Source organism: Urocitellus parryii, chromosome 1, assembly GCF_045843805.1.
Source record: "Urocitellus parryii isolate mUroPar1 chromosome 1, mUroPar1.hap1, whole genome shotgun sequence".
In the NCBI taxonomy this organism is placed as follows: Eukaryota; Metazoa; Chordata; class Mammalia; order Rodentia; family Sciuridae; genus Urocitellus; species Urocitellus parryii.
Genome location: NC_135531.1, coordinates 73,139,484 through 73,160,629, shown reverse-complemented (window position 1 = coordinate 73,160,629; position 21,146 = coordinate 73,139,484). Strand labels below are relative to the sequence as shown.

General features: G+C 35.4%; 1 protein-coding gene across 1 annotated transcript in view; it reads right to left on the bottom strand.

Moving 5' to 3' along the window:
- The window catches only part of Adgrv1 (adhesion G protein-coupled receptor V1), a 509,007-nt gene that overhangs the window by 332,050 nt on the left and 155,811 nt on the right, over nt 1-21,146 (bottom strand). Inside the window, exons 62-73 of the mRNA XM_077795043.1 lie at nt 20,248-20,386; nt 19,858-20,043; nt 19,363-19,595; nt 17,112-17,260; nt 15,169-15,370; nt 14,468-14,687; nt 12,073-12,312; nt 10,563-10,712; nt 9,052-9,525; nt 4,694-4,837; nt 2,492-2,666; nt 572-707 (exon numbers count right to left, since the gene is read on the bottom strand). Of these exons, the coding sequence (XP_077651169.1) occupies nt 572-707; nt 2,492-2,666; nt 4,694-4,837; nt 9,052-9,525; nt 10,563-10,712; nt 12,073-12,312; nt 14,468-14,687; nt 15,169-15,370; nt 17,112-17,260; nt 19,363-19,595; nt 19,858-20,043; nt 20,248-20,386 (2,448 nt within the window). The remainder of the gene's footprint in view (nt 1-571; nt 708-2,491; nt 2,667-4,693; nt 4,838-9,051; nt 9,526-10,562; nt 10,713-12,072; nt 12,313-14,467; nt 14,688-15,168; nt 15,371-17,111; nt 17,261-19,362; nt 19,596-19,857; nt 20,044-20,247; nt 20,387-21,146) is intronic.

Below are 21,146 nucleotides of genomic sequence, written 5' to 3'. Positions count from 1 at the left end.
CAGAACTAATAAGTGTGGTTCTCAGATCTGCCTTCTGCTGTTCTGGCCAAGTACATCTCAGGCATGAGAAAAATAAACTGCTTTTAGGCGGGATATATTTCATTGCAAATATGCTTGGTTCCATATGAATAGTTATAATAGATACATCAAAAAATGAAATAAATTAAAGTCAAAGAGCTACTTGTTTGAATAAGTAACATTATTACACTACTATGATGTTTTATTGTTATTTGTTACCACTTGGGGAAATCAGGTATTTTCAGTAGCTTTGCAAAAGACAGTTTCCTGTAAAACAAGCATATTTGACGCCACAGTTCCTACTGCGGATGGGACTCAGGGTGACCACTCTCAAGTTAAAGGTCACGATGAGCTCTGTAAAGCAAACAGAGTGGTGGCTGCTGAGACCCAGCCTCCCAGGTGGCGTCTTTGGCATGCAGGCTATATGTTGCTTTACAGTTAAATGGTTTGCATCTGCTTCAAGGTGAGTGACCTCTGTGCTTTCCTCTGTAGTGACTGATACCCCAGACCATTCCTCAGAGAATTTCTGGGTTGAGAATCAGGTTGGTCTTACCGGAGTTGGGCTCCACCAGGAGCACTGCTCCGCACACCTGACAGGTGAATGACGAAGGCCTCCAGCCGACCAGGGCTGGGGAAGGTCCACAGCAAAACTCCTTTCCTTTGTTCACCATGGGAAAATGACAGGCTCCCTGAAACAAATGTGAAAAGTGAAGCAGGCTCGCTCTTAGGTTCTTAAATTGGAATTTGAGTCTTACACATGTAGTGAAATATTTTCTTTTCCAAAATTTTGGTAGAGTACACAAAAGATAACATATTGAAAACTGGGGGAGGGAAAGGTATATAAATAAACTTACAGAAGCTCCCCTAACCACATAAACCCCACTTTCAGTCCCTGTCTACTCATCACTTATCTTCCCCTGCCCCCAGCTTAATTGCCAAATCCAGTAGTGAAAAGAGAATAGTGTTAGGCGAGAGTCGACCAGTACTTAGTGTCAAGGGTCAGGCACTGGTTCAAATTCTGACCCCAGGATACTTTGGAAATGTGTCTTGAAGTAGTTTAGGACAAAATATCACAATGCATGTATGTTATTTTAGGTTACTTCAGAAAAAAATAAATGTTACAAATATGGTAGAAAAACTGTTAAATCTAGTCAGTGAGTTTGTGGGTGTTCATTATATTTTATTTTCCATTTTGTTGACAAATTTTTTAGAAAAACTCAAAAAAGCGAATCAAGCCTATTTAAAGATATAAATCTATTTTGGGGAACTTCTGTAATTTTAAAATAAGCAAGTTATTATAAATTCACTAAAACTTCTAAATATTAATTTCATATGTAAACGCAGTAACATACACAGACTTAAAGAGCAATGTATTCACAGATAAATATTTTTAAATGATCTAAGCTGTTACCAGCACAAAAGTAAATAGATAGATAGAATAGAAGGAGCTGTGCATATCACAGAAAGGGTAGGGGAGTAACAAATAAGTGTTACTACAGAAAATGGATTAAAAAGATGATGAAATAGATTTAATTTAGGGGATGTGCTAAAAGGAAAATCAAGCAGAAGAAGTACTTGATACATTATATCAACATTACCTATCCAGTGGCTATGGAAACCCAAGTAACCAAGGCAGTTCTAATGCTATGGTGGCTCTTAACCAAGCATCTAAATTCACTCTGAACTACTGGGATTCCTGTTGGGTTGCAAGCTGGCCTGTCAATATTGTCATTTTCTCTGTCCTGGGCTCTCACCCTCATCTAAAGGATTTCAGGTTTTTATTCCACTTTTTTTTTGGCTGAGAACTTGAGAAAAAGAAAATCTTTCCATCTTCACAGAGAGACTGTGGATCTCAGTTCTTACACAGGATTCACTACATTTATGACTGATGGTACAAGGTATTTGCCTGGTGACCAAGAGGACACTGTAAATAAATGACAGGTGGAGGGGGAAGTACAAAGATTCTGAGTCCACTGAGATCTCCTTTATAACTGCCATCACAAGGATTTGGAGTGGGTTCTGTATAACATGGCAGAGGTCAAACCATCTAATGCTTACATCTTGCTCAAAAAGTTAATGATATAATTTTTAAAATTCAGTATGTAAAGTAACCACAGTTGTTCTATCAGAAATATTCAAGTGGACATGTAAATTAATGCAAAGTTACATCTTTTTAATTACCATATGGACCAAATATGGTACTTAGAACTACTTTTAACAAACTCATAATGTATTGGCAAAGCATTCTGCTTAGTGACCACTGTTTTGAGGTAAGGTATGAAGTCTTCAATGTGTCTCAAAAGAAGTTTCTCTCCTCCTCACCAATCTGCTCTTACAATCCTGATCACTTACATATGGGAATACTATACTAGGAAGCTAATAGTTTAGTGTCCAGAGGAAGGATGACCCAAGAAAGTGGCCAGTTACACATCTGCCTATCCTATAGGCTGATCTTAGAAACACTACAACTCACCCAGTATTGGGGTCATGTTACCAACAGTGATGGACTCAGGGATTTCTAACCCAGGAGCATATCCTGTGGTCCAGGTCACTGAGAGAGCACCATATGTTCCTGTCCTAGAAATCATAACTTGGCTTGTGCCAGCAGTGATATCCGTGAGTTGAAAAGCAGTGGATTCAAATCCAACCTGAAGAAAAACATGTTTAGATTATTTCATATTTCATTTGAAAATTTCCAGGGAATTTGAAGAGTGTGTTAAATGTCAAATTTCATTTTGTTTATATATTTCCTTTTTTTTTTTACAATATATTCAATTAAAAAAGATTTAAGAAATAAAATCTCATATTTGAAAATTTATTCTGCTTCATAATTTAGATTATAATCTATAGCTTTCTCTTTTTGAATAAAATGCAATTCCCTCATTGGACAATATCCAAAAAATAAATAAAACCATAATTAAATGAAAGCAAAAAAAATTAAATGGCATTTTAATATAAAAACCTGATTTGTCTAAAACTGAAATCCAACCTTTTTCTAAGATATAACAACATATTTCTTCATTTACAAAATGAGCATCAAGGACTGGACCTTCTCTTAAGATTTTCAATTCTTTGTTTCAACTTGATATCTTTTTGTGAAGATCAGAAAACTTCAAAGATTTTTTTTTAAAAAAATAACTGTCCTTTTCACAAGCATCACATCCCAGGACATGTGATTCATAGATGAAATAAGTTCTGGTCAATGAGTTAAAATAAAACCAGATTTCTAGCTTCACATTGTGATTCAGACAGCTCAGATTACCTCTTCTGGTTTCAATAGCTGTAAATTTGGAATATCATTTGATCAATGGTTTTATTGTAAGACTTACTCTTCCCTTTTAAAATTAGAAAGAAGAATAGCAGAAAGTGTGGGAGGATGCTGAAAGACAGCTTCTGGAATCACAGAGGAGAAAACAACAGTGACAACTTTTACTTGACACTAGTCTAGAGTCTCTGTCACTGAGATCTCTGGTTAGCAACTGCCAAGACCTTTGAGTGAGATCATGCTTGCTACATGGCTGGAGGACTATAGGAACACATCCTAGTCACATCACAAGCACACATACACACACCGTGTAAATACTGGCAGGAGTACAGAGGATACATTGCACACATAATGTTGCCCTTCAGGGTGGGTGGTAAAGTGTTGTGTACGGGTAAGGAGTAAGAAATACTTAGCTACTCCAAATGAATGGCTTGGGATAAAACGAATCTATTTAATAATAACCAGTGAGCACAAAAAACCAACAATGTTTCAGAGACTTTTAGTAAATTCTATTCCCTTACTCATTCTTGAACAAAAGAAAACAAACCCGTTCCTTTCAATAATTTTTAATGCTGGTGGATTCCGCTTTAGAGGACAGAGCAAATGCACTTGCTATGAAGAAGATACCCAGGAAAGAGTAGCTAAAGAGCATTCTGTAATAGCCAGAGACTGTATCTGCCCATATTCCTACCCATTCAACCACACAGATTCCACATCAGCATCTGGAGCCAGGCTTGTCATTTGAGCTCCCATCTGAAGGAGCAAGGAGGAATTATATCTCATAACATCTTCAAACAGACATCATGTTGCCATAGCCATAGACAGCAGACCTAGCTTTGTCTTATATGGACAGAATCAAAATAAAAGAAACTAAGGCCTTTGTTCTTCTTTAAATTGCTGAAATGATTGGGCAATAATTTTTCCTGAGATGAACTTGGACAACTCAGATACTTGGGTGCAACCATATCACAGAAAGCCTTCTAGCATTTGTCTAAGTCAGCACAAACTTGCACAGTAAACCAAAGCCTGAATGGCAAAGACAAACATGAAAAGATCTGAAATATTCACTAATATTTCATTCTAATTTTAATTACTTAGTATAAGTAACTCAATAGTAAATAGTTGATATCATTTCAACTTTAGGTTGACTGTTATTTTTAAAATTCCACAACTTACATTCAAATTCTACAAGACAAAAAATTTTCTAAAACCCTAAAAAAGTAAACGTATTTCCTAACTAGTGTTGAAATTTGACAATTACTTTTATATAATTTTTCTATTATGTCAACTTTGATATTCACAGGATTACTCAGATTCAATAGTTGATATTAAGAAACTCTCTAGCAACTTGGTCCTTCTGTGAAGCTGCCCTCTGCTGGTTGGCTGCAGTACCACACCAGGGCCAATTACCTGAGAATTGGCTGCTTCTTCAGGGACTGGAAGCACAGCAGATTTTGCTTCCTGGAGAATGGTTGGCATTCCATAGACATTTCCACTGAGGAGCATCACAGTCACTAGCTGCAAGGTAATATTGGAGCCCAGTGACAGAAAGACCTAGAAACCAACAGCATCAATTACATTTTTTTAGTTGTTAAGAAATGATTTTCGGAGTAATATAGTGAGCCTTTAGCACACTACCTGAGGTTCCCTTAGTAGCAATTTCATCATTGTGTGACCTTAGTCTTAAAAAAACCTCCAGCATTTAGAGTGTGAGGTGAGGAGTAGTCGTTGCATAGTATAAAAACTTGCAAACGTTCCATGTGTACTCAAATAGTCTCAAAAAGGAATCAAGTAGCAGTGTTGGTGAAGAAATCATGTGTCAAGGGAACGGAAAGAGCACACTGTTGAATATTATCAGGCCCTGAAACCCAGGAAAACCCACTTTCTTCCTCTTCATTAATTCATAAATAATTAATGATATTTACTCAAAATGGACAATGAATTAGGTATCTTGATTATTTGAATGTTGGATAAATAAAAATTACTAACATCATGTATTAAATTACCAGTGGACAAAATTTTAAAGTCTAACAAAATAGGGGAAGTTCTGAACTTACAAACTGATGTTACACTAAAAGTATTTTTGAAACTTATAATACAATTTTACATAGAAATATTGTTATTGGTAATGGCTAACCCCAAGTTGTCCCATAACCTGAACTATTCCTAAAAATTTCGTATCTTTGTTAAATATAAAAGCAACCACTTCTATGCAGTCTCTTCTTCTTTCCAATATAATGAACTTAAACATGTGTCATTTCCTCAAATGTACAAAGGGTACACCATAGCAGTTTCAAATGATGTGCAACCTAAGGGCAAAAGATGTTTAATTCTTTCCAAATGACATTTACTGAGCCAGGGGAGAGCTTAGCGGTAGAGCACTTGCCTAATATTTGTTGGTTCAATGTCATACTGTGAAAAGAAATTACATAACTAAACATGAATTTTAGTTCAAACGTTAAGGAAACAAATCATAACATTAAACTTTAATCATGTGTACCCCACCTGTCTGGGTAGCTAGTGATAATTTATTCCCATTTTCTAAAGAATGAAGGATGAGGTGTCATCATAAGCACAGAGTCCCTGATGCCTTTCCTCTTAACTCTCTGTTCATGGGCCCATCCCAGACTTGTGTGATGCAACAGTTCTTCAAGGTCTGACAGGAATTAAGCATTAAAATTGAACTGAGGTCACAGCAGATTTGAGGAACAACTGATCTACCCACAGAAAAGTGGTTAGATGAGTTTGAAAAGGAACTTGAAAGTTTTAGGTGGTGATCATGTTCTTCAACATGGCCTTCCATATCCCTGATCCAAGACTACCTCGTCAGTGCTATTTTATATATTTCTCATCACTCTTAATGCCATTTGGGCACAAACAGAAAGAATTTATAATCCCATGATATCCTGTGCACATTTCCAACACTGTGCACCCACATACTTTTTTAATTGGTTGTTAGTGAGCCTCTCTTACACTAGACAGAAGGACCAGGATGACAGGAATTGTGTCTCAATCATCTTTGATCTGTTCTGCTTCCCATAAACACCAGCACAGAGATGAGTGCTCAAAAAATGACCCAACCACAAAGATAAATCTCCTCCTACATTCCCACTTAAGCCCTTTAAACCTAGACATGTTCCTTCAGTGAACCAATGTTTCCTGCAGTCAGTGTGTGCCTCATCCAAGAACCCACTTCTTAGACAATAGTGGTAACAGTTTAAACTCCATGGTCAAGGTCTTAAACCTACATCAAGAGTCTTAGCAGAAGCTTTCCTTGTTCAAAGACCCACTTGAAAGTAGCCACATCACAACAGACTAAACATGTCATGGCCTTGGTTGTCTTCCCTTTGGTTGACCTATCCTGACCTGTCTGAAATCCTAACTTTTACCCAGAAGTATGGAGCAAGGAGAATTACATACTCTGCACTATGTACTGTGTAACTATATTGTGTAATAATATCCCAAACCTCAAAAAACAATGTGTCATATCTCGGATGGGAGGGAGGAAGTGGATCCTTAAAAAAATCCTGCCCTTGTTTTATAAGCATGCTGCATCTTGATCCAAACAGTTACTTTGAAAAACTAACTCACCAATATCTAATTATGTGCAATTTTATACCACACATCCTCAACTATAGGAGTGAAGAAGAAATAATCCATGCATTTGAAATAGGTTAATGAAAGAAGTTATAGTAAGCAAATATAGCAAGCTTCTCCGTATGCATTAACTAGCAAATTTTATTTCTGTTCATTGGAATTTAGAAACCATAAGAACAAACTAGTTTCAAAGAAGATTTTAAGAACACTATATATAATTCAAATGTGGTATTAGGAAATCTAAGTGTCTTCATAAACTATTCCATTATGCTGTTCAAGTAAAATGAAAGAAGAACTACTATCATTCAAAGTGATCTAGGTACCACAAAAAGCTACCTAATAACCAGGCAGATCAAGTGTCTTAGTCTATGTAATATATATCATATATTTTAGGTGAGTGCAACTTTCAACTGTACACATCAGTTAAAAAAATAATACAATAATCTTCTCTATGGAAGGCTTGTTGGCAAATTAATGCAATATATAAAATGATACAAATCTATTCCTTAAAAAGTTAAAGAATGACCCCTAGTATTCATTAGCAGCTTATAATTGACTGTTCAGAATGTGATGCTATGAATGTGTTGGAGAATGTTTCCAGTTATATAATTTAGGCACGATGTATTTTTGAAAATTTCTTCTAATTTGTAAAAGAGACTTAATACAATGATTTTCTGGTTAACTTAATGTCCCTCTCTTTTACCCAGTATTGCACTATTTTGGATTTGGAGTTTAGAAATTTATAAATCAGGGCCATGACCTTAAGTCAGTTTCTCAGAAAACTACAGGCTCTTAGTAATAATTATGAATCCCACGTCTCACAAACAAGCCTCCATTTTTCTCTTGTATCAAACACCAAAAACAGTTAAAGTCCTAGGTGCACAAAAGATCAAAATCTTACACAGTAAGCATGAATTAGTGTAATGGACTTGTTACTTATTCTGAATGACTGCCTTTCTTCTATTGATTGCAACTTTATATAAAATGGATGAAACAAATAAGAAGCTACAACATTTCTCTCTTGCTTTGTGTTTCGTGGAGTCTATTTCCACCACCCTTTATTTGTTGCAAGTAAACCTCAAAACTTTCTGTCATTTTTAGGAATATAAAAGACCATGCCTATATAAACTGAAACTGCAATCTCACATTCAATCCAAGCTCCCTGTTTATGATAGTTCTTGCTTGATTAGGATCTACAAAGAGAAAGAGGTCATACTATGATTTCAGTACTCCTCCAAACTTCAGCCCCAGGACCTTCCCATCAGTCATCTGATACTTCCAGGTTTGGGAAAGAGGAAGGCCTCTTTAAGACAAAAACCTTGTCTCTCTGCTATCCTCCTTTCTTGGCCAACACTGACAGCCACCACAGCTCCATGAAAACAGCACCCTAATATTTAGGCAGTGATCATGTTCTTCAGCATGGCCTTCCATATCCCTGATCCAACTTCATGGCCTCCATTTGGGTGTTCCTCAAAGGCTTCAGAATTCCACTCCTCAGTGTTCCTCAGAAGAGACAACTTATTCTCTTGATGACTTTGTGATTCACCCCATTTTTCGCAATGCACCCTACTGATTCTTCACATGGTGACTGTAATCTGGCTACTTTTTGGGCAGTCTTTCTTAATCATAAGAGAATTCAATTAAATAATTTCTCTCCTATCAGAGAGACTGATGTGGTTTGCACCATCCTTGTAAGGATTAAGATAAACAGTCACTTAAATCACTTTCTGTGGGTTCAAAGACTGAGAAAGACTGCTGGAGTATCTACTTGACCCACAGGAAATTTAGGCCTTTTTATTGCTCAAATGATGGCAGAGAGATGTGCTACTCTCTCTTTCTTAATACTCTCAAAAAAATCATACTGATTTCCAAAATTTCAAGGACAGAAGCAGGTATCAGTTCCTATACTTAATGCAGGCCCTTCAAGTTCCAGAGAGCAAGAATAAGTCTCTCTCACTATACTATCCTGGAACTATGTAAGTATTGAATAATCCCTGCTATTATCTAGACAACTATACTTAGTCATTTATGATCTACAAAAGCATTGTCCAATAATTACTATGCATTCCCTAAGGCCTTTTCATTGATATGTTTAAATGTCTAAGCAAGACTCATAAGTAATCATGAGGTAAGCAAAGACTCCCTAAAAGAATAATAAGGACATCACAAACCTGATTCTTTATTGGAACCATGTCAACTTTATATCTGGCACCATCTTGAACCACCAGCTGCATCTCTGCATTTTTTGTAGCAACTAGCTGTTCTTTATGATCAGATGATATTCGAAATCTAACAGCCACATCTCCAAATGTGCCAGCAAGCCTGGTGATATTAATTTGGACAGATCTAATAAGGTCCTGTCCAATAAGTATTGACTGGTGATCTGGATACAAGGCAAATACTCCATGTGGATCATCACTTGCAGACACAGAGAACCATGTGATGCATTTTTCCACATCCAGTTCTGCTCCTCCCTCTACAGAAACTAGCTGCATCACACAGTCCTCCTCTATCTCAGGTATATCATCTGGCAGCAAATGAACATCAAAGCTTGCATCAGTCTCTCCATCAGCCATGGTGAAAAATCCATTTGTGGAAATAAAGTCACCAGTGATATCAAATTCACTACTTAATTCCCAGTAAATCTAAAATAAAAGGGAAAAATTCCAACAAAGTTAGATAATCCACTATATTAAACCAAATGAATTAAATATCCCTTTATAAAGTACAAAAATAAATTTTGTTGTGCATCATTACATTCAAAGCCAAATCCTCTAAGTATATGTAAGTTTGTGTAGTATATGAATCACTTCAGGCCTTCATTGTAATTTGCAAAAGATGATTTAAAATTCTCATTATTTGACCTGCTTCTAAAATAATAGAATATTTTGAAGAAAGAAAAGCAATTTAACTAATTTTAGCACACCAATTCCATAATTACATTAATTAGTGAACCATATATGATATTTTAAAATAAAAATAAGTAGAAAATTTGATGATTCACATCAGAATTTGATTTTGTTTATTTTAAATATAAAGGAAATATTTATAAATTATCAAGAATTTATCATTACTTCCGAAGCATTGTTGAACTCCAAACTATAAAAATTCAACTGAAGAAGTATCAGTTAATATCCATTACTGGAAAAGAGGTTAACTGTATGTAGAAATTTCACAAAATATATTTTTCTAGCAAAGAAATACCTGTCATTGACTTTAGCCAAATACCAAGAGAACTTCTAAGAGAATCCTCAGTTTATATCAATAAACACACAAATGCAACCCCTTAAAAAACACTTGCTAACTGGAGATATCCTGTTGATAAATAAAGCCTTAAAGAATGTAATAAGTAATTTCTAAAAAAAATCAAGAGGCTTACACAGAAAAGGCTCCATATTTATAGCAAGAAATAAAATACGAAATAGTTCAGTCCTTCACAATGAAGCCTGAGAAAGGTCCTTCACACACTAACTGTAATCATATTGAATTCAGAAAGAAAACCAGATTTGATGAGATCTGGAGAGCCCAGAGGTGCTTAAATGAAGCCTCTCAATTTATCTCAAAAACCCAAGTAATTTTAGTTTTTCAAAAACTTTAAAGAAAAATGCAGGCTCTCTGTCCCTCTTGACCACATTCAATAGGTAAATTGGTGTACTTGGGAAAATCAAATGAAAAATAATACCGTAATTTCTCCAAAGGTGCCCTTTACCCTTCTGACAAAGAAAGTGATGACCAGTGGTCCTTCCAAACCTGGTGGCTCCACATAAGTCTTCTTAGATAAAGACTCAGGAGCAAAATGAACAACTCCATTTGGATCACCAAACTTTTGTATCTAAAAAAATAAATAAATAAAGACCATTAAGAGAGCAGAGTAAATAAACAACTATGATGAAATTATAGCATCCAACATATTAATGCACCAATAAGCCGAGAAAATAGAAGAAACATAGAAATAACATTTGACTATAATATGCTTACCTACTTGATTAAAAAAAGAGAGTAAACTACTATACTAACTGTTGTCTAACATGAATAGGTTTTTATTCCATAAAAATAATGGGAACAAGTATGCAGAAAATTATAATTTACAAAACGTGAAAATGATATGAATTTGATACCTAATTTTTGCTTTATTCATCTTAATTTTCTAGCTATGGCATAAAGTGGACAGAGGCAAAAATGCCCTGTAATGCTTAATTTTATGCCTCAAATAGGAAGGACTACACCTCCAGTTGTTTCGTCAAACAACAGTCTGGATGTTGTCAAAAGGTGTTCTATAGATATGATTAACCTTAAGGATCAGCTGACTCTAAATAAAGGAGATTAGCCTCTATAGTGGGTGGTCTTATCCAGCCAACTGAAGAACTGAAAAGCAAACACTGAAGTTTCTTGCAGCAGAAGGAAATGGTGCCTCAAGACTATAACTCAAGAACCTTGCTTGAGTTTGCAGCCTGCTGGCCTGCCCCACAAATTCCCACTCAAGGCCCACAGACAGCTTCAGTTCTTTCCTGGGTCTCCTGCCTGCCAACTCCCATAATCATAGGAGACAATTCCTTAAAATCTCTTTCTCTTTTGCAATCACTCTATGTGTATGTGTCCTACTGGTTCTCTTTCTTCAGAATACTATGACAGAAGTAGATTCCCAAACAAGAGTATTTTCCAAACAACAACAAAAAAAATCAAATTGTGCTCTCTCTCTACATTGTTTTCAGTAGCTTACTAATACGGGGCTACTTAATTCCCAGTAATTCTGGCCCTCATGACTAGGTGATTCATATCACATATATAGAATCCAGGTCTAATATAATACCAAATCATTGTGCTAATCAAACAAGTGCATTCTTCCTTAAAAAACCTGATTTATAGCACATTAATAATTTTTCTTTATTTTGAAGACAAAGACGACATAACAAATTCTTCCTCTGTAAAAGTGCCAAATATTCCCAACACACCAAATTTTCTCAAAGATTATAAAATAAGTATCACTCTCTTAAAACTTTTTAAAAATTGCTAATAATCAGGCTATGTCATGAACAAACATAAAAATAAAAAGGTTTGATCTGTTGGAATTAATATGACTTCTTATGGCTTCATAATTTTCAATTCAACACAAGCATATAGAGTTTCAAACACTATAAATGTATTTGATAAATCTATTAAATCTGAAATTTTGTAGGTAAAGTCAGACTTACAGTTAATGTAATATCTTTAGCTCTGGAGTCTAAGTTAGCATCTCCTTTCACAAGTTTAAGTTTAATTACAAAGGTCTTTTCAACTTCAATTTCTTCATGAGGATAGATTGTCAGAATTATGGTTCTCACTCCATCTTCTCCATCTCCAAAAAAGAATGATCCGCTCACTGGGTCTGCAATGTCTCTGTTCTGTGGTGGTAAGGTTTCCTGAGAATTGGGTCCTACTATCTCCCAGTTTATCTGCAAAATGTTTTGTTTTTTATTTTTTAATAGAGAAGATCAGTTTTAACCAAAGGATTATTGCAGTATATGTAGTATTAGAAAAAAACTAATATACATATATTATAAAACTATTATAGGATAAATCCAGAGAATTCCTACTTCATCAGCTTATTTTTTAATAAAACAATGGCATTTGCAAATATAACCTGCATGTCTATTGTAAAATGAACAGAAATCTTCATAAGTTGTTATAAGTAACAAATTTTCACATTATAATAAATGTATTTTTAAATTTCAATAATTCCAAATTTCATATTTTTCATATCAACTATGAAGGAAAAAAAAAACAGGGCACTTGTTCTTGCTTGTCACTTGATCTTCCAGCAACACTATATGCTATCTTTCTTGGCTTGTATGGTACTTACAGGGCACATGCCTTCCTGGTTTTCTTCCTCCTTTACTTTCAGTCTTCTTTGCTAGCTCTCTGCTCTGAATGCTAAATTCCAGAAGCCCAGGGCTCAGCTACATACTTTCCACATCACTATCTACACTTTTTGGTCTCACGGTTTCAAACAACTCTCTGAGTGTCAGTGTATTCCCACTCTGTGCCGCAGCCCTGACCACACACTCTGCATGCACTCACACACTCCCTTGCCTACTTGACTCCTCCACTGGCATGTCAACTAGTATCTCAAATTAACATGGCAAAACAGAACTCCTGATTCACCCCCAAACTTCTGAATATCAGAAAACAGTACTATTTAGCCAATTGTTCAAACTAAAATTCTAGAAGGTATCCTTGATTCCTCTCTTTCTCTCAGTCTCCAATTTGAACCCAGTGAATTTTCCTCCAAAACACACTCAATATCTATTCACTGATCATCTCTTTCCACCACCATTTCTGCAGAGGGCAATAGCCTCCTAACTTAATCCTGGTGCTTCTACACTGCTTCAATGGCAAACCACTTTCCTAACAGTAGTCAGGGTGAGATGCTTTCGATGACAATCCATGACATTATTCTTGTTCTTAAGTCTCTGTAATAGCATCCTATTTTCACCTAGAATTGATCTTTCACCTGGCAAAGGAGGTTCTATGTGATTAAATACCTATTGAGCCCTCTAATCTATCTTGTACTCTTGTACCATTACTTGCAAGCCCTGACCACTGGGACCTCTCCTAACTCACGTCAGGCTATGTCTCTGCAGGACTCCCACATACTTAACTCTCTAACAATTACATGCCCTCAGCCTTCAGCTTCAACATCATATCCTCAACATACAATTGAAGGTAGCCAGAAGCCAGGCGTGGTGGAACAAGCCTGTGATCCCAGCTAGTTAGGAGGCTGAAGAGGATGTTTTCAAGTTCAAGGCCAAAATCTTAGCAAAATCCATCTCAAAATGAAAAATAATAAAGGGCTCAGGTAAAGTTCAATGACAGAGTGTCCTAAGTTCAGCCTCCAGTGCCACACAAAAAAGAAAAGTAGACAGCAGGTCATTCACAAATGTATCTCCCAATTTTATAAACAGAGCCTTAATTGTCATCAGATAATGTGTTTTTACTAATTTTATTACTGTTTAATAATGTTTTCTAAAGTGAGCACTCTGTAAGAACACATAAGAGATCTAATTCACAAATATATTCTTAGTACTTAAAACAGGATCAGCACCTAGAAATCTCCCAATAAATATTTGTAGAAGCTGGGCATAGTAGCACATGCCTATAATCCCAGTGGCTCTTAAGAGGCTAGGCAGGAGGATCATGAGTTCAAAGACAACCTCAGTAACTTAGCAAGGCACTAAGCAACTCAATGAGACACTGTCTCTAAATAAAACACGCCAAAGGGCTGGGGATGTGGTTCAGTGATTCGGTGCCCCTGAATTCAATCCCTGGTACCAGGAAAAAAAAACACATAAAAATAAAAAATATTTGTTGAAGTTATTAATTTAAACAGAATCATTAACTTGCTCTCAAGAATTCCTTGAGGATAGATGTATGTCCAATACACTTTTATGTACTTCATCTTATCCAGAAACCATTTTACCCATACAAGGTAATTAATAAATACTATCTATTGATTGTGAATAAGCATATATATTTGGAGAAGAAAATCCAAAATCATATACAATCTATCAAAAATTATTTTTAAAACCAAAAAAAAAAGAATAACTCTACCTGAATCTCTCCTAAGAGTCTTCCAGTTCTTTCGAGGACCAAGGATAAAATCATTGTGGAATTGGGGTTAGGAACAGAAATTTTGCTTTGATTGAGAAATCTTATAGTGCTAAATGGAGATTCACTCTTGGTGATGGTGATTCTGCTCACTAGGTGGCGCCCAAGGATCGCTCCACCAGTAGCTCCAGTGAGAAGAATTTCAAAAGGCTCCTCAAATTCACTGCATAGCGAGAAGGAGCAATTCTGAGTCTAAACATATTAAAATGCTTGTAAAATCCAAATAACTAGTCATTTTCCAAATTGATCATACATATTCAAGGCACAGTAGTCAGACTCCAAATGGAAGAAGAGGGTGCTTAACTGAAAGCATGAATGATCAGCATCAATATTACATAACCTGGGACAGTTATTAGACTTTCCTCCTCTCTTTTCAGTTGCTTAAGGCTTAAGGCAGTGCGCTGAAGGATGTTTCCACATTCTGATTAGAGTTTTTAAGTCTCCAGAAATAGAAATTATCTCTTCTATTTGAAAGGAAATGACATACACAACGATGGTCCCGGGAACCCTTTCCCTATGCCCAACATCCCCTAAAGTCTTTCATCTGCTCTTTCTCCATGGGCACATGTATTATGGGTGCATGTTAGAGTCAGATCTCAATATCATGTTTTATGTGGGCCCACACTGTTTCCTGGATTACCAACCTTTCACTGCCATCAGTGATGGAGACATTTATAAAACTTAAGTTCTGTCCATGCTGAAAGGTGACTGAACTGCTGTGCAGCATATAACTGATGCCCCCTGGAACAGCAGAGGAGCTCTGGGAGATGATATCAGCAGTCACAATGCCATAAGTTCCTTGCAGCCTCACCACTGGGATGGCAATTGCTCGAACATCCTCCTCCACTGTAAGGGGAACTGGGAGTTAACTGGTACACCGGAAAAAGCAACCAACTTTTATACGATTCAGACAAATTAAACTAGGTAACTAAACATGATGTGACAAGGCAAGCTATCACTTTAAAAACGATTAGTGAAAATTTCATGACTCATTTTTTTTAGGAATAATGTAGTTTACTAGATGTTGAAAGTTATAGTGAACAGTAAAGGTTAGAATCCACACAACCTATTTAGTCATTAGTATAGGCATTTCTTCTCTGTGTACCATGTACAAACATAAAGACTTGGTTTATAAGACAATGTTAGCTGGACTTAAGAAACTTCAAATTTATATATGGATTAGTTCTAAATAGTTTGTTAAAAGATAATAATATAAATAAATAAAATGTATGCTACTTATATGAATACTTTAAAAATCTACATAAAAAATTCTGTTATGGTTTCAGGTCCTTTAAAATATACTATGAATATGAAAATGCAACCTCAATGCTTGATTTCAATTTAAAAATTAATTTTAAAATCTTTATTTCTACTTGAGATCTACTAATCTCAATATATTAAAATATCATTTCATAGAGTTCACATATCTAGGGATAAATAAGACTGCACTTACATAAAAACTATATATAAAGAGGTATTACCCCATGATTCCCAAAAAGAGAGTGAATCAAAATTAGGAAACGGAAAAAATAGTCAAAATCCTATTTCTTTCTTCATGCAAAAATTCAACACAACTTTTACTAGTTGTAGACTAAAGTTCAGAAAATTGTAATATCTTGCATGATTTACCCATAAAAGTCATTATTAACCAATTCTTCAAATGATTTTTTGATGAACTTTAAAAATGTCGAGATAACCAAAGAATTTTGACAGAAACAATGGAGCCAATAAATTACTTGCCCAAGCAAGATAACATGTTAATTTTTCAGAATAAATAGCATTTTTATTTGTTATTTTTAGGTATACATGACAGTAGAGTGTATTTTGACATGTTATACATACACGGAGTATAACTTATTCTAATTAGGATCCCATTTTTGTGGTTGTACATGATGTGGAATTTCACTGGTCGTGTCTTCATATATGAACATAAGAAAATTATACCTGATTCATTCTACTGTCTTTCCTATTACCATTTCCCCTCCCTTCCCTTCATTCCCCTTATATTCTTCCTTTGAATAAAACCATTTCCTAGAAAGGGAGCTTTCTCTTTCTGCCTAGAAAGGGATATAGACATAATTCTCTGTACTCTTCTTCTATAGAAGGGAACTTCTACAAAGGGAAACTGATACTCAAACTATTTCCAGAAATAGGATCAAGATCCAGACACTATCTCCACCTGCACCAATAACAAAGTCATTTCAAAGGTAATTATTCACTAAAAAGTGAATATTCACTAATTTCTTATGACATAGGAAATTAAATAATTTAGAGAAGTTTTCATTAAAATGTTTAAAACTGAAACATTTTAATAATCCTAAGGTTAAGTATAATTTTTTTCTACAATTACTTATTTTTAACCATTTGGCTTTGCCATACACAGAATGGTTCAAGACTTCATATTGATAATTAAAAACATTTTCAAAATTAGTAAGTATAAAAATATAAAGGTATATATGTGTGCACACACACATACACACCAAACCAAGAAAATTTTACATATGCAAATTCAAACTGAATACTATGTCCAGGTACTTTCTAATTGAGAATATGGTGGAAAACATACAATTAAGCCACTTGGACTTACCTTTGAAAGTAGTATACTTTGGGTCAAATTCAATGATTCCCTCTGCATTATCATTTTTCATTATTGTGATTCGAACAACAGAGGTGTTTCCTATTTCAGGAGGTTGATCTATCTGAAGTCCATTTTCTTGGATGGTAAAATCATATCCTCTTTGGAAAGTCATAAAAAATAAAATTTTAAAACACAAAAAATAAATAACAAATACATAATTGCTTAGCATGAATTGAAAGATCCTTTGGGATCTTTTAGCTCCTGTAACTTAGCTCTATTAAGTATTGTAATACTTTTAAGGATACTCAACACTAAGGTACTCCTTTTTTTTTTTTAATGATGTTTTGAAAAGATTTCTGTGCTTCTCCCAATTACTGGCACCTTCATGAAACCAAAACTAATATAAAATCACTAAACTTGGGCAATGTGAACATAGTAAATCTATTAGAAAATTTGTAAGCAACTGAAATAAAACAAACCTCTGGAGATCACTTCTGAGCACATGTATAGTAATGAGCCTTGGGCACTCAGAGAGTAAACCAGGTAGGGGTGAGGTTTACATTGCTAGGTTACAAGGGTTGCTTTAAAAATATAAGGAGTATCTTTTTGTTAATTAAATTTCAAGTTAAACCATCAAGATTTAAGAAGATATTTTAATGAAATTATAATTTCTCTATATTGAGGGCAGTTTACTTATATAATAACATTTCTACAAAAGACATTTTTTAAGATAGATGTTATTCCCATGGAACAAGCTTTGACTTATAGGGATTTATGACACTTTATTTTCTAAAGATAAAAAAATGACAGTGAATGATTTTAGTCCTTACAATTCTCAAATTCTGTTTACCTGATATTTATAACCTACCTTATACTGAAAGTTGAAAAGTGGTAAATAAATATTTTGTATTAGGCAAAATTGGAAAACTGAGGATTAAAATATTAAATGATAATAGTAACTATTATCAGTACTCTGAGATGGGTTGTAAATTAGCTGATTACCATACACTAGTATCAAAGTAGTAGTAATTCTAGTGAGCAGGCAACAAGGAAAAAACACTGTGCTATACTACTTTCTTTTTCAGATCAAAGGAAGTCCAGAAATTTATCTGGAAGGACACACTTCTTTCCCAGAATTAAACTTAAGTAGAAACTACTTTTTTAAAAAGCCAAGAAGGCAAAAATCTTTAAGTCCCCTTATAATCAATCAATAACACATATATGATCTCACATTTAATTAGCTATTTCTTCCAAAATGAACTTATTCAATTCAAGGGGTGACCAATTTGACTTTTAACATATTTAATATGTGTAGAAATTCATTCCCATTGCCAGTCACCGAATCATTTCTGGGAAATTAAAGATTTGAATTGTAAATAAACACAAAACATTTTTCCCCCAGCTAGGATGATGTACCCTCTACTTAAGTCACTGAGAGAGAAATATTTTAGTTTAAAAAGTTTTTAAAGCACAAAATTATGTAACAAATGTAAAACTATTTTCATATACAAAAAAAAATTTGTTCCAGATTCCTATAAACACAAAAGCTATTCTAGTGGAAGGACCCCCTTTGTGTCCTTTGTAAGCTGTGCAGAAGAGAGGAGCTTGCAAAGCTGCTGAACCTGTGAGCTGTTCAACCATGGGTACTCAAGTATGTGCTAAGGGTGTTTTCCATCTCGTCAACTGAGCCAGTTCCATGAAAACAGAGAATGAAAGAGACTCATGATGGTTAAATTTTCATCTTCACTAAAAACATAGTGCCCATTAATGGCCGACCATCTTCCACTCAAAAATTTCCCCACTTTAAAACTGATGTTGGGCACCACCCATAAGAAAACAATATAATGTAGCTTTCAGATACACGATGGAAGATGCCCCTCCCTCCAGTTCTTTCTCAGGTACAGAAATAGCAGGAAGCCAATTCTGCCACCCCAGCAGACCTGTGACCTAGAGAACAGTTAGGATCTCTCCTCACCAGATTACTAGACACAGTGTCATGCTCATTCCCTGCCTGCTCTGAATGAATTAACAGACCAGAGCCACATACTCTGTACATTCAAGAGAAAAATTAAAATTCAGAAAAGTGCAAATAATAACACCTAGTCTTTTTCATAATTTCCCTTCTATGAGCTGTTGGAACATCACATAGGTTGAAAAACAGCAAGAAAAGAATAGTTGTACGCCTCAGTATTGGTGTCTACACATGTAGCTTTATTCATTCTCTCTCCCTCTTTTTTACTCATTTCCTGTTCTTCTTTACCTTCCCTGGAGTTCCACCTTTAGAATTGCTACAGAAAATTCTTCAGGGCCTTCAGGATGGTCGTCATCAAGGATTTCAACAAGCAGACTCTTCACCGTCTCTCTGGATTCAAAGAGGAGCTCTCCTGATGCAGAAACAAAATCTGAGCCAGCAACTGCTGTCCCGCTCATAGTCTTGTACCAGAGTCTCACCAGGCCAAAATATCCACCCGAACGGATGATCGTGACATTAACCTAGGCAAAAAGCATTTTCTCATTTGATTTGGATGTCTAATCTACCAGACAACATTATCTCTAATGAAAGACTATTTACCAGGATTATGTCGAAATTACACATGAATTTATAAAGTATATGTTATATGTTAAAATAATGTTAGGAGCAATTTAATGTGTTTGTGAAAAACTTTAGACTACGAACAAGGGAATTCTTTTAAAGAGCATTCACAACATCAAAAACAAAAACAATATTAATATTTTTAAGTAAGTCACACCATACCCCCAGTGCTTCCTCTGATACTCGAAGATGCTCCTGTGAAAAGGAAAATCGGCCATAGGGAAAGTCACTGGCCACCACAGTGAGGTTGGCCGTGCTTCTGGAGTCACTCAGCACTCCTCCCTCGCTGACTTCAGTGAGCTGAAACTCATAGACAGACTTTTCCTCAGGAATATTATCATTCAAAGCCTAGAGAGGGATGAAAACAATCATTAACAGTAAAATCTGTAAAACTTAAACATTCCTTTTCCATAAAAAGCAGCAACAGATTCTGCAATATTACCATCCTCCTCATGGCCCACCCCAGCACCACACACACACACACACACACACACACACACACACACACACACACACAGAGTGAAGGGTATAATAAGCCAGCAACATTGATACCTGTATCACTACAATGGCTGCAGACTGTCCATCTCGCATTGTCAGTTTTCCTGACGTTTGAGCAAACACCCCCACAGAAGGAGGGATGATTCTCCAGAACACTGTGACCTCCCCCCAGATCGCTGGGCCTCGAACAAGGCTACAACAATACACAAATGTATATTCAATACATTTTGATTACTGTGTACTTTTCCTAAATGTTTACTGAATCTTTCAACAGTAACCAATTTTCATTTATTTCAAGAACTTTATTCTTTTAACTAAACTCGTCTATCAATTATAAACTGCAAGAAAGTCCTTAGAAAATACTGAGCTAGTGTAGTGTCAATGTATGACAAGCGTATTGGCAAAAACTGAACATGAATAGTGGGAGGTTTGGGGAATAAAAAGAAATTGTTACAGATTTTTAATACATAGGGCATAAAATATGAATAGCCTAACAAACTTCTCCAAAGAATAATAAACACTTCATACATGTGCATGCTAATGGAAAAGGATAAAGAATCATCTTTGGATAACTATCACAAAGATAAAATATTGAGTCAAATCTGGCCACTTCATTGATGGCTGCCACCTCTATTCCTCATGAGAAAATTTGAGAGAAACAGACATTCCTATGATCATACTAATTTAGTTATATGATAAGTCCTGACATTGTAACACTTAGAATCAAAATCTTTGATCTTGATGCTTTTTTAAAAGATGGTTTCCAGCTAAGGCATACATGCTAACAAAGATGGAATATATCTCCTATATTGCACATTTAGCTACAGAATAGGGCTGAAAGCATGGACTTTTGATCTCAACGCCAGGAGCTTTCCTTGGTGTAGGTTATGCAAATCATCCATTAGTCTGAAACCTTTTTGGGATCTAATTTCTATTTCAGTCTAAAAGGTGCA